Source organism: Catharus ustulatus, chromosome 26 (assembly GCF_009819885.2).
Source record: "Catharus ustulatus isolate bCatUst1 chromosome 26, bCatUst1.pri.v2, whole genome shotgun sequence".
In the NCBI taxonomy this organism is placed as follows: domain Eukaryota; kingdom Metazoa; phylum Chordata; class Aves; order Passeriformes; family Turdidae; genus Catharus; species Catharus ustulatus.
In genome coordinates, this window is record NC_046246.1 from 5,488,870 (window position 1) to 5,504,191 (window position 15,322).

Sequence of the window (15,322 nt, forward strand, 5' to 3'; positions counted from 1 at the left end):
ACACGGGGACAGGTTAGAACCACCCCCCAGCCCTGTCCCCACCCCACGCGGAGATGCGGCCCTTGGGGACATCCCAGGGCTGGCACGTCCCCACCGTGGGCACAAATCGGAACTGCCCGGCTCTCGGTGCCTGCAGGTGACAGGTGGGACTGGGGAGTGACACAGGGATGGGACAGGGGGGTGGCACATCCATGGGGTGGGAGGGGACACTCGTGGTGGCGATGACACAGGAGCATTGATGATGAGGAAGGGCCACACCGTGGGAGGGGACACTCACAGTGACAGTGTGGGACAAGGGACATTTGTGTGGGTGACACACAGGGGGACGCAATGACAATGTGGGACAAAGGGCACTTGTGTGAGTGACACACGGGGTGACACAATGACAGTGTGGGACAAGGGACACGTGTGAGGGTGACACACAGGGGGACACAATGACAACGTGGGACAAGGGACACTTGTGTGGGTGACACAATGACAATGTGGGACAAAGGGCACTTGTGTGAGTGACACACGGGGTGACACAATGACAGTGTGGGAGGGGGACACATTCAGTGATGATGAGGGACACGAGCAGTCACGGTGTGGGAAGGGGGACACGGGTTGGTGACGTGGGGAGGGGGACACACATCGGTGACACTGGAGGGGGACACTTACATTGATGTCATGGGAGGAGACACATTGGTGACATGGGAAGGGACACTCACGGTGACACGGGAGAGGGACACTCACACTGGTGACATGGGAGGGGACATTCCCGATTCCAGGGAAGGGGACATTCATTGATGACATGGGAGGAGACACACTGGTGACATGGGAAGGCGACACTCACACTGGTGACAGGGGAGGGGACATTCCCGACGCCTGGGGAGGGGACACTCACACTGGTGGCATGGGAGGGGACATTCCCGACGCCAGGGGAGGCGACACTCACATTGATGATGTGGGACAGCTCCACCAGCACGAGCGGCTCCGCGGGCCGGGTGGGCGGGCGCACGGTCACCGTCAGCACCTTGGAGGTGACAGCCAGGGGGCTCCTGCGGGAAGGGACACGGGCTGTGACAGGCCGGGGGACAGCTGGGGACACCGCGGGCGGTGCCACTCACCTGGGCGGGGGCAGGATGAGCCCCAGCGTGCGGTACAGCACCGCCCCGATGACGAAGTGCGACGACTCCTCGGCTTCTGCGGGGAGAGGCACGGGTGACTCGCTGGACTGCCAGATGTGGGCCCAGATGTGGGCCCAGATGTGCACCCAGATGTGCACCCAGATGTGCGCCGGCCCCGTGGTCACCTGGGCACGCCCGGGGGTGCCGCTCACGGGTGTGTGAGAGAATGGGAGCCAGGTGTGAGCCCACATCTGCACCAGATGTGCGCTGCCGTGCGTGCAGATGTGGAACGACTCCAGATGTGTGCGCATACGGCCGGGCACTCCCAGATGTGCAGGCTCACACTCATGCACAGTTCCAGATGTGCAGGCTCACACACATATTCTCATCCAGATGTGCACTTGCGCGTGCCCATTCATACCTTTGCACACACCTGCCCACTCCCAGATGTGCACACTCACGCACAGCTCCAGATGTGCAGGCTCACACATGCATTCACACACGTGCACAGTTCCAGATGTGCAGGATCTCACACACGCATGCATAGTTCCAGATGTGTAGGCTCACACACTTGTGCACAGTTCCAAATGTGCAGGTTCACACACACGTTCACATCCAGATGTGCACTCGCACTTGTCCATTCACACCTTTACACACACCTGCCCACCCCCAGATGTGCAGGCTCACACACGTTCACATCCAGATGTGCAGACACACATGCACATTCACACCTGTATGCACACCTGCCTACTCCCAGATGTGCAGGATCTCACACACACGTTCACATCCAGACGTGCACTCACACATGCACATTCACACCTGTATGAACACTCCCAGATGTGCACACTCTCAAGACCTCCAGATGTTCAGCCTCACACATTCAAGCACAGTTCCAGATGTGCAGGCTCACACACTCAAGCACAGTTCCAGATGTGCAAGCTCACACACACGTTCAATCCAGATGTGCACTCACACATGCACATTCACACCTGTACGAACACTCCCAGATGTGCACTCATACCACCTCCAGATGTGCAGGATCTCACACACTCAAGCACAGTTCCAGATGTGCAGCTCACACACTCATGCACATGCAGATGTGCACTCACACATGCCCATTCACACCTGTACGAACACTCCCAGATGTGCACTCCCACCACCCCCAGATGTGCAGCCCTGCACACCACACACCGTCCCAGGGCCATTCAAGCAGGTCCACCCAGATGTTTCCCCCTCCAGCTGTGCGCACAGCTGGGCAGCGCCGCTCACCGGCCGAGGCGAGGCTCAGCACCTCCCTGGGGATGAAGAGTTTGTCCTCGGAGCTGCGGGCCCAGTCCTTCATCCCCCGCCGCCCCCGCATGGGGAAGTTGATGTCGCTGGACACGGCGCTGACGGGCTCGCGCTGGATGCTGGTCACTGTTGGGGACACCGTGGTCACCTCCCGCTCGCCGGTGTCCCCTGGTGTCCCCACCCCGTCCTGCCGCTCACCGAGGTTGTCGGTGACGATGAGGGAGCTCTGGAAAGCCTTCAGCGCGTTCCCCACCAGGTGGATGAAATCCTCCACCACCTTCATCAGGTGCACGGAGCCGGGAGACACCTGTGCGAGACACAACCAGCACCAGGGATGTGTCACCACGCTGGTGCCATCCTTTGGTGGGGACATCCCAGCCGCCACCACCCCTCACCTGCTGAGCATCCTCCCACTTCTCGCGATTCTCCGCGTCCACCATGTAGCTCACCACCTGGAAGAAGCGCTGCGGGGACGGGGCTCAGCGGGGCTGGGCACCGCCCAAACCGCCGCCACCTCCCCGGGGAGGGGACCCCGGCTGTCCCCCTGGCCGCTACCTGCACGTCCTCGGAGGATGGGATGTAGGTGGCCCTCTTGAAGGTGTCGGTGACGTTGCGCAGGATGTCCACGGAGAAGAGCAGGTCCCCGCTGTAGTAAGTCTTGCGGGCCATGAGCTCCAGCAGGCTCCGCACCACCTGGGACATGCCCTCCCCTGCCAGCACCCGCTGGCCCTTGGCCAGGTGCTCCCGCAGCTGGGACAGGGGTGGGGACAGCGGTGTCACTCTGTTGTCACCACCCCCCGGCAGTGCTGAGTGTCGCTTATGGTCCCCAGAGCCCCGGGGACACTGCAGAGCTAATTAAGGTAATTAAAGGAGAGGCGGGATGGGAGGGGGGAGGGAGTTCAGAGGGGTTTGGGGACATGCAGGGTGCTCTGGGGACATTCACAGGGGTTTGGGGACATTCACAGAAGTTTGGGGGCATTCACAGGGGTTTGAGGACATTCACAGGGGTTTGGGGACATGCAGGGTGCTCTGGGGACATTCACAGGGGTTTGGGGACATTCACAGGGGCTTGAGGACATCTGTGGGGTCTGGGGGCATTCACAGGGGTCTGGGGACATTCACAGGGGTTTGGGGACATTCACAGGGGCTTGAGGACATCTGTGGGGTCTGGGGACCTTCACAGAGGTTTGGGGACATTCACAAGGGTTTGGGGACATGCAGGCTGATCTGGGGACTTTCACAGGGGTTTGGGGACATCTATGGGGTCTTGGGGCATTCACGGGAGTTTGGGGACATTCACAGGGGTTTGGGGACATCTATGGGGTCTTGGGGCATTCACAGGGGTTTGGGGACATTCACAGAGGTTTGGGGACATTCACAGGGGTTTGGGGACATTCACAGGAGTCTGGGGGCATTCACAGAGGTTTGAGGACATTCACAGGGATTTGGGGACATGCAGGGTGATCTGGGGACATTCACAGGGGTTTGGGGGCATTTACAGGGGTTTGGGGACATGCAGGGTGGTCTGGGGGCATTCACAGAGGTTTGAGGACATTCACAGGGGTTTGGGGACATGCAGGGTGATCTGGGGACATTCACAGGGTTTTGGGGACATCCATGGGGTCTGGATGGGCATCCTCCCCATCCCAAAAGCCTTTTCCCAAACACTCAGGAGCACAACTCCAACCAGAACCACCCTCCAGCTCTGGGATGGGATCCCCATTCCCACCCCACAGGGGATCCATGGGGATCTGAGGGAACCCTCCTATCCCAAAAACCATTTCCCACAGCCACAGCCTGTGTGGGATCCCCTTCCCAGCCCACCCAGCCTCAGTTTCCCCATGCCAGAGGGGTGAGGCAGCTCTCAGGGATGGGACAGAGCCCCGGGGACAGGGACAGGGGACAGAAGGGGCCGTGCCAGAGCGGGCACCTACTGAGAGATGCAAGTATCTGTACTCGTGGGAGACGCAGCGGGCAAAGCTGGGCACACCCCAATAGGCGACGCCGTGGGGGCTCAGCAGGCACCGGCGGCTGGCAGTCCCTGTGACAGTGACAGACATTTGGGATTGGGGCTGGCACTGAAACCCCTTCCTGGCACATCAGTGCCACCCACAGATCCCTGTACAGCTCCAGGGCCAGGGGATTTAGGGGTGATTGACCCCAGTGCCACCCTCTGTGCCTGGGATTTGGGGGTGCTCGTCCCTGATGTCACCCACAGCTCCTTGTCCTGCTCCAGGTGGTCTGACCCCAGTGCCACCCCTGGGGCTTTGGGGTGGCTCAACCCCACCAGGCTCTGCTCTGCTCAAAGGCCAGGGGGATTTAGGGGTGCCTGACCCCAGTGCCACCCTCTGTCCTTGGAGTTTAGGGGTGCCTGACCCCAGTGCCACCCTCTGTCCTTGGAGTTTGGGGGTGCCTGACCTCAAAGCCACCCTCTGTCCCTGGGGTTTTGGGGTGCTTTTGACCCCAGTGCCACTCTCTGTCCTTTGGGCTTTGGGGGTGCCTGATTCCAAAGCCACCCTCTATCCCTGGAGTTTAGGGGTGCCTGACCCCAATGCCACCTTCTGTTCTTGGAGTTTGGGGGTGTCTGACCCCAGTGCCACCCTCTGACCCTGGAGTTTAGGTGCTTTCGACCCCAGTGCCACCCTCTGTCCTTTGGGCTTTGGGGGTGCCTGATTCCAAAGCCACCCTCTATCCCTGGAGTTTAGGGGTGCCTGACCCCAATGGCACCTTCTGTTCTTGGAGTTTGGGGGTGTCTGACCCCAGTGCCACCCTCTGACCCTGGAGTTTAGGGGTGCCTGACCCCAATGCCACCCTCTGTCCCTGCAGTTTGGGGGTGCCTGACCCCAGTGCCACCCTCTGTCCCTGGAGTTTGGGGGTATATGATTCCAAAGGTACCCTCTGACCCTGGAGTTTGGGAGTGCCTGACCCCAGTGCCACCCTCTGTCCCTGGGGTTTGGGGGTGCTTTTGAACCCAATACCACCCACCACCCCTTGCCCTGCTCCAGGTGGCTCGAGCCCAGTGCCATCCTCTGTCCCTGGAGTTTGGGGGTGCCTGACCCCAATGCCACCCTCTGTCCCTGCAGTTTGGGGGTGCCTGACCCCAGTGCCACCCTCTGTCCCTGGGGTTTGGGGGTGCCTGATTCCAAAGCCACCCTCTGTCCTTTGGGCTTTGGGGGTGCCTGATTCCAAAGCCACCCTCTGTCCCTGGAGTTTGGGGGTGCCTGATTCCAAAGCCACCCTCTGTCCTTGGAGTTTGGGTGTGCCTGAACCCAGTGCCACCCTCGGTCCTTTGGGCTTTGGAGTGGCTCAACCCAAATGCCACCCACTCTACTCTGCTCCAGTTCAGAGAGGTTTGGGCCACTTATCCCTCATGCCACCCTGAGGTTTCGAGGTGCTCAACCCCAAAACCACCCAGTCAGCCCCGCTCCAGCCCCGAGGACACCCGCTGTCACCTGTGGCATTGGGGGGACATTTATTGTAGATGATCTCCCCGGCCGCCGTTTTCTTCCAGGTCATCAGCATCACATACTCGTCCTTGCACATCTCGTGGTAAGCTGGGGTGGAAATGATGGATCAGCCCTGCCCAGGTGTGGGGTGAGGGGCGCTGGGGTGGGGGGTACCCCGTACCTGGGCACTTCTTCTCGTTGCAGGTCTTCACCTCCTCGCCGCTGCCCTCGCAGGGGTAGCCCTGCATGCCCGTGCCCTCGCACATGCGGAAGCGCCGCTGCCAGCCGGTGTCGCAGGTCTTGGAGCACAGGCTCCAGTGGTTCCAAGGACCCCACTTGCTGTCTGCTGTGAGGATGGGGACACTGTGGGACACCCGGCTCGGCGAGCGGGCAGTGGCACCCATGGGTGCCGTCGGCGCTGCCCCCCACGCGCGCCGTGAGCCGAAATCCCGCGGGGTGTGAAATCCATGGATGGGTGACTGAAATCTCCTCGAGAGCAGACTGGCATCCTGCTGCAGATGCCACTCATTCCCTGCCACCATCCATGGGCACCGTGGCACGGCCACCACCTCCCTCCATGGCTGCCACCGATGCCGTGACCTCTCCCACAAAACCGGGAGCGGGATGAACAGGACAGGGTGGAAGGACAGGATGAGGACCCCGCGGTCCATCCTGTGCCCGGTGTCCCCCACGCCCAGCCCCGTGTGCGCACGTGAGATGTCCCTCATGCTTCCACACCGCAGCCACCTGCCACCGACGGGTCCCCAACACGAGGACAGCGCCAACCCTCCAAGCTGAGCCACACCCTGGCATCACCCTCAGGCGGAGCGGAGGGGGCTGGCAGCACTCCGGGTGTCACCGGCGGTGTCACCGCGGGTCGTGACCGTCACCCCCCGCTCCCCAAAACCGCCGAAGCGCGCGGGGCCTTACTGGGACAGGTGGGGTTGGAGCACTCCCGGGCGTCGGCGTGGGCGCCGCGGCACTCGGCCCAGCCGTGGGCCGAGACGCTGCACTTGCGCGTGCGCTGCTGGGTGCCGTTGGCACAGGTGACGGAGCAGCGGCTCCAGGCGCCCCACTCCAGCCACTGCCCTTCCACTGCGGGGACAAGGACAGCGGCGTCAGCTCCCTCCGCACGGCGGCCGCGCGGCCCCCGGCTCGCCCTGACCCGCGCCGGGCTCGCCGGGCAACGGGTGCGACCTATGGATGTGCCAGGTGGGATTGGCACGGTGCTGGGGGTGGGGGGTGTCACTGGGACTGGTCCCCATGGTGGCTGTGACGTGAGGGACACGCTCAGGGTGGGGACCTGGGTGTTGCTCGCACCGCACTTGGTATTTTTGGCATCCTTGGCATTGCTTCCAAGCGAACCCAGCATCCCTGGTGTCACTTCTGGCCAAATCCAGCATCTCTGGTATCAGTTATGCCAAATCCAGAAGCTCCAGCATCACTTTCCAACCAAATCCAGCATCCCTGGCATTGCTTCCAACCAAATCCAGCATGCCTGGTATCATTTCCAACCAAATCCAGCATGCCTGGTATCATTTCCAACCAAATCCAGCATGCCTGGCATAATTTCCAACCAAATCCAGCATGCCTGGTATCATTTCCAACCAAATCCAGAATCCTTGGCATCGCTTTCAACCAAATCCAGCATCCCAGGCATCACTCCGAATCAAACCAGAATCCCTGGTGTCACTTCCAACCAAATCAGAATCCCAGGCATCACTTCCAACCAAATCCATCATCCCTGGCGTCGTTCCCTGCCAAGCTCAAGGCTCCAGCAGCCTCTCCACAGGACTGCAGTGGCCAAAGCTGTGCCACGGGTGCCACGTCGCTGTCAGAGCTGCTGCCAGCTCTGCTGCCTGCTCTGAACTCCCTGCCAGCTGTGTGACGTGGGGTCCCCATGGGGACACCATCCAAGACACAGCATCCCTGCCCATCACCACAGAAACCCCACAGCCACCACCACGACCACTCCTGGCACGCAGGAGGAAGGGACAGATGTGGCACTGCCACCTGTGTGCAGACAGACCCTGCAGCCGACCCCTTTGTCACAGTGTCCCTGTGGGAAGGAGCCACCTCCTCTGTGGTCCCCAGGTTGGGGTCTGGAGACCCCAGCACGGCCAATGTCACCGATTTTGGATTTGCAGCGGGGACAGCACGGATGTCCCGGTGTCCCAGCTCCCCATGGCGGTGCCACCCATCCCTGGCAGCACGGCTGGCGCCGTCTCCTGGCATTCCCGGCGGGAAGAAGGAGCGTGGGGAGAGGGAGGTACTGACCGGGGCAGATCGCGATATTGCAGGGCTTGGCCTGCAGCTCGGGGCCCTCGCAGGCCATCCCTCCGCGCCGCGAGGCCGCGCAGCGCCGCGTCCTGGTCCTGGCCCCTCGCCCGCAGGTCACCGAGCACAGGCTCCACGGGGACCACTCCTCCCACGCGCCGGGAACTGCAACACAGCACAGCCGAGGGGCTCCAGCCTCCTCCTCCTCCTCCTCCTCCTCCTCGTGTCCCTCCCAGGACACAGACAGGCACAGCTCCCTGCGCTGCCTGTCCCGTCATTGTCCCAAATCCCTGAGCTGGCAGCGGTGCCGCTGTCGCCCCTGCGCTGCTCCAGCCTCCCTTTTGGGGTCCGGGCACTGGCGGCGCACGTCCCCACAAAGCCACACACGGGTCACCCCAATCTCTGTCACACACCGAGCACACCGAGCACGATCGCAGCTACGGGAGCTCAGCGCTCCCAGGAAAGGATCGGGGCCGTCCCAAAGGAGCCTCGATGTCCCCAGGGTGCCACGACAGGGCTGCACCCCCAGGTAGGGAGCGGAGAGGACACCGAGTGTCCCAGAGGTGGAAATCCCTTGGGACAGCCCAGGTTGGGACAGGGCAGTGCCACCGTGGCACCCTGAGGTCCTGCTGATTCCCACACGAGACGCACGGACAGCACCACGGACAGACAGGACCCTCGGCATCGTGTCTGTCACACCCCTGTCACCTGCCTGTCACCTGCCTCGAGGCACCGAGCAGCTCAGCCCGGGAACCCCTCGGAATGCCAAGCTCCAAACCCCCCAGGTTCCAGCACAAAACCTCGGGGGCGTCCAGGAGGAGCCCACAGCTGGCCAGGGGATGGGATGGCAAGGAGCTCCGGAGCCAAAACCCCGGTAGCAACCCCGCTGGCAGGGCACAGGGCACAGGGCACCCACTCCAGACACCTCCCTTGTGGTTTCCCAAGAGAGGATGGAGGATGCCAACAGCACTCGGAGCATCCCAGCGCAGGGTGGGCACCAGAACCGTGCCAAGCCACCCTCCTCATCCAGCACAGCACCCTGAGCACACCCCAGAGATGTCCCAACAACGCGTCCTCTGTGTCCCCACCCGGCTGCGGGGAGCCAGCAGCGCAGTCCCGCCGTGTCCCAGGTGGTGTCCCCCGTGCCCCGGTGTCGCCGGTGTCCCCCGTACCTGGGCAGGTGGCGGTGTTGTTGCAGGTGCGCGTCTCCCGGAGCAGCCCGCTGCACAGCGTCCCGTACGGAGAGGAGACGCAGGAGCGCGTCCGCACCTGGGAGCCCTGGCCGCACGTCAGGGAGCACACGCTCCACTGGGACCACTCCTCCGCCGCAGGGTCCCCTGGGGGAGACAGGGAGCCTGAGAGCCCGCGGGGGACATGGGACGTGCCACCAGGGAGGTGGGCGGGTGGCACTGGTGAGAGCAGGGGTGAGGGTGGGGTGGTGTGGGTGACGGGGACAGTGGGGTGGTGTGGGTGACAGGGGTGAGGGTGGTGTGGGTGACAGTGGTGGCATTGATGGTGGGGTGGCGTGGGTGACAGGGGTGAGGGTGGGGTGGTGTGAGTGACAGGGGTGGCACTGAGGGTGACACTGGGCTCAGCACCAGGTAGAGCTGGAGAAGGGGTTGGGACCCAGGATGGCAGCTGGGGTGAGGGACAGGATCCACCCCGGGAGGTGCTGGCGATGCAGGCAGGGCAGGCAGGGTGAGCAGCAGGGACAGGATGGGCAGGGTGAGCAGGATGGGCAATGGGCAGCACGGACAGCACAGACAGGGTGGACAGTGGGCAGAGTGAGCAGAGTGGGCAGTGAGTAGCACGGACAGGGTGAGCAGAGTGGTCAGTGGGCAGGGTGGGCAGGGCAGGCAGGGTGAGCAGGGTGGGTAGCACAGACAGGGTGGGCAGTGGGCAGTGGAAAGTGAGCAGTGAGCAGTGGACAGTGATCAGCACGGGCAGCACAGCCAGGGTGGGCAGTGGGCAGTGGGCAGTGGGCAGTGGGCAGTGGGCAGTGGGCAGTGGACAGAGGGCAGTGGGCAGTGGGCGGTGATCAGCACACCCAGGGTGGGCAGTGATCAGCACGGACAGTGATCAGCACACCCAGCCAGGGTGGGCAGAGGGCAGTGGGCAGTGGGCAGCGATCAGCACGGACAGTGATCAGCACACCCAGCCAGGGTGGGCAGTGGGTAGTGATCAGCACGGGCAGTGATCTGCACACCCAAGGTGGGCAGTGGGCAGTGGGCAGTGATCTGTACACCCAGGGTGGGCAGTGGGCAGTGATTAGCACAGCCAGGGTGGGCAGTGGGCAGTGGGCAGTGATCAGCACGGGCAGTGATCTGCACCCCCAGCCCTCCACAGCTCCCTCTCCCCGCCCCGTCACACGCTGACATTTCCAACACCCGGCTCTCATGAAGGTTGATGATGTCTCTGAGGCTCTTGGACAGCCCGGCAGCAGAGCCCATCCGTTTCAATTAAACTGGGATAAATGGGGGAGGGCTCCAAAGGGCACCGTTCATCCTGGAGACAGGCAGGACGCGGGCTCCGTGTCACCCGCGGCGGTGACAACGTGCTGGGGTTGCTCTGTGTCACACAGAGCCACCACTGGGGTCACCCAGGAGCTCTCAGTGGGGCACAGCCCCTGTGAGCAGCCGAGTGTGGCCGGGAATTCTGGAATTCTGCACACCAGGCACATGGAGCAGAGCCGGGGCTCATCCATCTCCCGCTCGCCTCCGAGCCCTCCGACCATAAATCAGGGAGGCTGAGGAGGGGGGAGCAGCACGCTCAAATTACCCAGATGGATTTGCCAAATAAATACATTTGAACGAAACAATTAATAGATTTTTTTTTTCTTTTTTTTTTTTTTTTTCTGCTTTACAACCCTCGGAGGAAAGTGCAGAGGAAAAAATATATAAATGGAGCAAATTAAGGCAGTGCGTGGGCAGGAAGCTAAAGGGAGTCACTCCATCTTTGTCACCCCTGCCCAGGTGTGCGTGTCACCAGTGTCCCCTCCCTGCCTTGTCCTGGTACCTGTGTGTGTCACCAGTGTCCCTCTGCCCAGGTGTGCGTGTCACCAGTGTCCCCTGTACCTGTGTCACCAGTGTCCCCCTGCCTGGTCCTGATACCTGTGTCACCAGTGTCCCCTCCCCAGGTGTGTGTGTCACCAGTGTCCCTCTGCCTTGTCCTGGTACCTGTGTCCCCCGTGTCCCCCTGCCCAGGTGTGCGTGTCACCAGTGACCCCTGACTGTTCCTGTACCCATGTCACCAGTGTCCCCCTGCCTTGCCCTGGTACCTGTGTCACCAGTATCCCTCTGCCCAGGTGTGCATGTTACCAGTGTCCCCTGCCTTGTCCTGATATCTGTGTCACCAGTGTCCCTTCCCCAGTTGTGCGTGTCACCAGTGTCCCCTGCCTTGTCCTGGTACCTGTGTCCCCCGTTTACCCCTGACTGTTCCTGTACCTGTGTCACCAGTGTCCCCCTGCCCAGGTGTGTGTGTGTCACCAGTGTCCCCTGCCTGGTCCCGTACCTGTCTGGGCCATGTAGACCCCGGGCTCATCCGCTGACCGTGGCCATTGGGTCTTCACCTTCTGGTTCTCCTCGACCGCATTGCCTGGGAGAGAGAATCGCCCAGATGAGAGAGGGCAGGGACGGGGGTGGGGACAGGGATGGGGACAGGGATGGGCACAGGGATGGGGACAGGGATGGGGACAGGCCAGCACAGGACATTTCAGAGGTGTACAGGGATGTCTGGTCCCATGCTGAGCACCCTGATACCCCTGAAAGCAAAACCTGGATGAGAATCACCAAGCACACCCCCAGCCCCCCAAACCTTTGTCACAGTGACCCCAAAAGTGTCACAGGGATGGCAGCCAGACCCCAGCCCAGGGTGCCACGTCCCTGGTGCAGGCAGGGTGTCCCTGTCCCCGCAGTGCCAGGCAGAGGTGCTGCCCCGTCCCCACTTCTCAGCTCGCTGCAGTGAGGTGGCACGAATTTATGGCTCGGCTCACCAAAAATAACAAGTGATCCATCAAGAGCACTTGCCGTGAAATTAAGTGGCATGTGCGAGGCTCGGCGGGGGACGCGGCTGCAGGCGCTGGGGACGCCTCCCTCGGCCTCCCCCACACCCCCCAGAGGGACTCTTGTCCCCAAATCTGTGCCGTGGAATTCCCACGGATTCATCCCTGCTGGATGTGCTGTGAGGGGACAGGGGCACAGCACCCCCCCAGGGATGTCACCCCCCAAAAATGCTGTGGTCACCGCACTGCTGTGACATCCAGGAGAGCAGGGGGGTGCCAGCCAAACACAGCGATGTCCCCAAGGTGTGGGGGGGAGGTGACACAGGGACGTGGTGGCTCCCACTGGGACACGGAGTGGGGACAGGAAGCACAGCCTGCTCTGGCACTGATTGTGCTGTCTGAAAAATCCCCAAATTTGCCGAGTTTTGCTTTAAATCAGGGTAACCCAACTCGCTGGCACCCTCAGATTCCCACTCCAGAATGTGGGACATTCCTCTCCATGGAATTCCCGGGAGACACAGGGAGGACACGGGGACAGTGAGGGGGTGCCCAGGGGGGCGTTTGGGGCCTGAATTCCCCACAGGGCCATCCCCCTCCCCAGGAACAGCAGAATTACACACAGAACAGCAGGAGCTTGGGGAAAACCATAAATCCTGAGGATATATGAGGGCGTTCTCCCTGGCTGTGTTCGACAGAGACACCAAATTCAATTTCCTTCAGAGAGCACTAAATCCTCGGCTGTCACTGCCGGGAGGCTGAGCCAACCCTGGCAGCAAACCCCACCCTGCCCGGGGGTCCCAGGAGGTGATTTTGGGGACATCTGGGCTGTTCCTTTGGGGCTGGTTGTGTCCTTGTCCCAGCAGCACCTCGCTGGGGGTTGGTTTCTGAGCAAGGATGGGTTTGGGGTAAGGGAAATCCAAAATTGGAACTGCTTGGCCTCGATGCAGCAGGGTCACCTGGAGGTCATCAAAAAGAAGTGGGGTCACCTTTTTGGGGGGTCTTTAGAGGGGACACATCCCTTTAAAACCTGGAGCAGCACTGCTGAACTCACCCAAAGCCACCCCACAAAAACTCCAACCCATCCACGCTGTCCACCCACGTGCCTGGATCCCCCTGGGAGAGCCCCCCCTGGGCGGGGATGACGCGGGCGCGGGGGACCCCGGGGTCAGCGCTGTGGGGAGGCTCTGGGAAGGTGCCAACCCCACGCTGCTGCTGCGGAGGAGCCGCTGAGATCAGCGCTGGGCGCCCGCCAAGCCTCGGCTCACAGGCGCCATTCAGCCCCCCGGCCCTGCGTGCCACCATCCCCCTGAAAGGCGACCATTCTCCACCCCGGGGGGCCGGGGGGAGGCCAGGTGGGAGCCCGGGACCCCCCCTGGATGCATGAAGGGCGCTCTGTGCTGTGGCCCCGCGGCTCAGCGCGGTGACACCAAGGGGGGACGGTGGCAGCGGTGTGGCACGAGGGGTGGTCGAGGCTGAGTGTCACCCCCGTGGCTCGGGCACGGCAATAGCACTGAGCCCCTGGGCACTGCAGCCTTTAATTGAACGTCAAATGTAATTTGGAGAAGGAGCCGGAGTTTGTGCTGCAGCCGTGGCAGCCGGAGAGGAGGAATGTGGCACTGAGAGCTGCCAGCTCTGCAGGGACCCCCCTGTGCCAGGCTTGGGGAAACAACTCCGCTGAGACACCCCTGGGGATCTGCTGGGGTCGCTGGAGGAGCATCCTGATCCTCCATCCCATCCTTATCCTGATCCTCCATCCCGTCCTGGAGCCCCTGGGGGAGTATCCCACTTCTCCATCCCATCCTGGAGCCCCTGGAGGAGCATCCTGCTTCTCCATCCTATCCTTATCCTGATCCTCCATCCTGTCCTGGATCTTCTGGAGGAGTATCCCACTCCTCCATCCCATCCTTAGCCTGCTTCTCCATCCCATCCTGGATCTGCCCTTTTCCATCTTGTCCTGCATCCCATGTCTCCATCCTGTTCTGGATCTCCCTTCTCCATCCCATGCTGGATCCCCTTTTCTATCCCATGCTGGATCCTATTCCTCCATCCCATCCTGGATTCCACTTTTCCATTCCATCCTGGATCTCCCTTTTCCACCCTATCCTGCATCCCATCTTACATCCCATCCTGCATCCCATCCTGCATCCTGTTTCTCCATTCCACCCTGGATCCTATTTCTCCATCCCATTCTGTATCCCCCTTCTCCACCCCATTCTATATCCCATTTCTTCTTCCCATCCTGGATCCCATTCCTCCACCCCATCCTGGATTCCACTTTTCCATTCCATCCTGGATCTCTCTTTTCCACCCTATCCTGCATCCCCAGGCCATCCTGCATCCCATGTCCCCATCCCATTCTGTATCCCTCTTCTCCATCCCATCCTGCATCCCATTTCTTCATCCCATCTGGGATCCCCTGGAAGAGCATCCTGCTTCTCCATCCCATCCTAGATCCCATTTCCCCATCCCATCCTGGATCTCATTTCCCCATCCCATCCTGGATCTCATTTCCCCATCCCATCCTGGATCTCATTTCCCCATCCCATCCCATCCCATCCCAGATCCCATTTCTCCCCAGACACCCCCGGTCCCCACAGTGTCACCTCTCGGGCACAGGGTCAGCCAGGCCGACCTTGGGGCTGGCACCTGACCCTGCCATTAATCTCTTAATCACCCACGGGCAGTGGCGTTTAGAGGGGGAAAAAAATCATAAAAGGGGAAAAAAACCCATAAAATGAAATCAGCTCAAGCAGCTCCCCTCGGGATGAGGCGATTTAGAGCCCTGCAGCTGTAACGGACCGGGGATTTAGTGGGGGATCTGTCTGTAATGACATTTAACTCCTGAAATAAATGCTAAAACCCAATGAAATTATCTCTACACCCCCAGCCCGGCCCCGCCACCTAATCTGCCGGATAAAGACCCCGCACAGCCCGGTCAGGGATTGCTCCACCCCCCCATCACCCTGAGCCTGCTAAAGGGAACATCTGGCCAGATGTGTGCCACAATCACCTCGCCGGGCAGCACCGGGGTGAGGCGGCGGCGCCGCACAGATCCCGGTGCCGGCTGCTTTATCCTGAGCCGTTCCTACAATCCCGGAACGAGCAAATGGCCTCATTCCGCCTGGTTAATAGCCCGGCCGCCGTGCCGTGACATCCTGCCTGGAAAAACAAGGGCCCGGGCTGCAGCAGTCAAGGGTAATTTG

The 15,322-nt window shown here is 61.5% G+C and overlaps 1 protein-coding gene across 8 annotated transcripts in view; it reads right to left on the minus strand.

Annotated features, from left to right (window-relative positions):
- ADGRB2 (adhesion G protein-coupled receptor B2) overlaps positions 1-15,322 on the minus strand; it is a 32,480-nt gene that overhangs the window by 8,516 nt on the left and 8,642 nt on the right. For 4 of the 8 annotated variants that reach the window (XM_033080608.1, XM_033080606.1, XM_033080607.2 and 1 more), the window contains exons 3-15: positions 11,630-11,713; positions 9,292-9,456; positions 8,120-8,284; positions 6,773-6,937; positions 6,024-6,188; positions 5,849-5,950; positions 4,331-4,437; positions 2,952-3,146; positions 2,792-2,860; positions 2,595-2,703; positions 2,376-2,522; positions 1,107-1,182; positions 935-1,037 (exon numbers count right to left, since the gene is read on the minus strand). In XM_033080608.1, coding sequence (XP_032936499.1) covers positions 935-1,037; positions 1,107-1,182; positions 2,376-2,522; positions 2,595-2,703; positions 2,792-2,860; positions 2,952-3,146; positions 4,331-4,437; positions 5,849-5,950; positions 6,024-6,188; positions 6,773-6,937; positions 8,120-8,284; positions 9,292-9,456; positions 11,630-11,713 — 1,652 coding nt within the window. The remainder of the gene's footprint in view (positions 1-934; positions 1,038-1,106; positions 1,183-2,375; positions 2,523-2,594; positions 2,704-2,791; positions 2,861-2,951; positions 3,147-4,330; positions 4,438-5,848; positions 5,951-6,023; positions 6,189-6,772; positions 6,938-8,119; positions 8,285-9,291; positions 9,457-11,629; positions 11,714-15,322) is intronic. The other 4 variants (XM_042779999.1, XM_042780000.1, XM_042780002.1 and 1 more) reach the window with 4 other exon arrangements.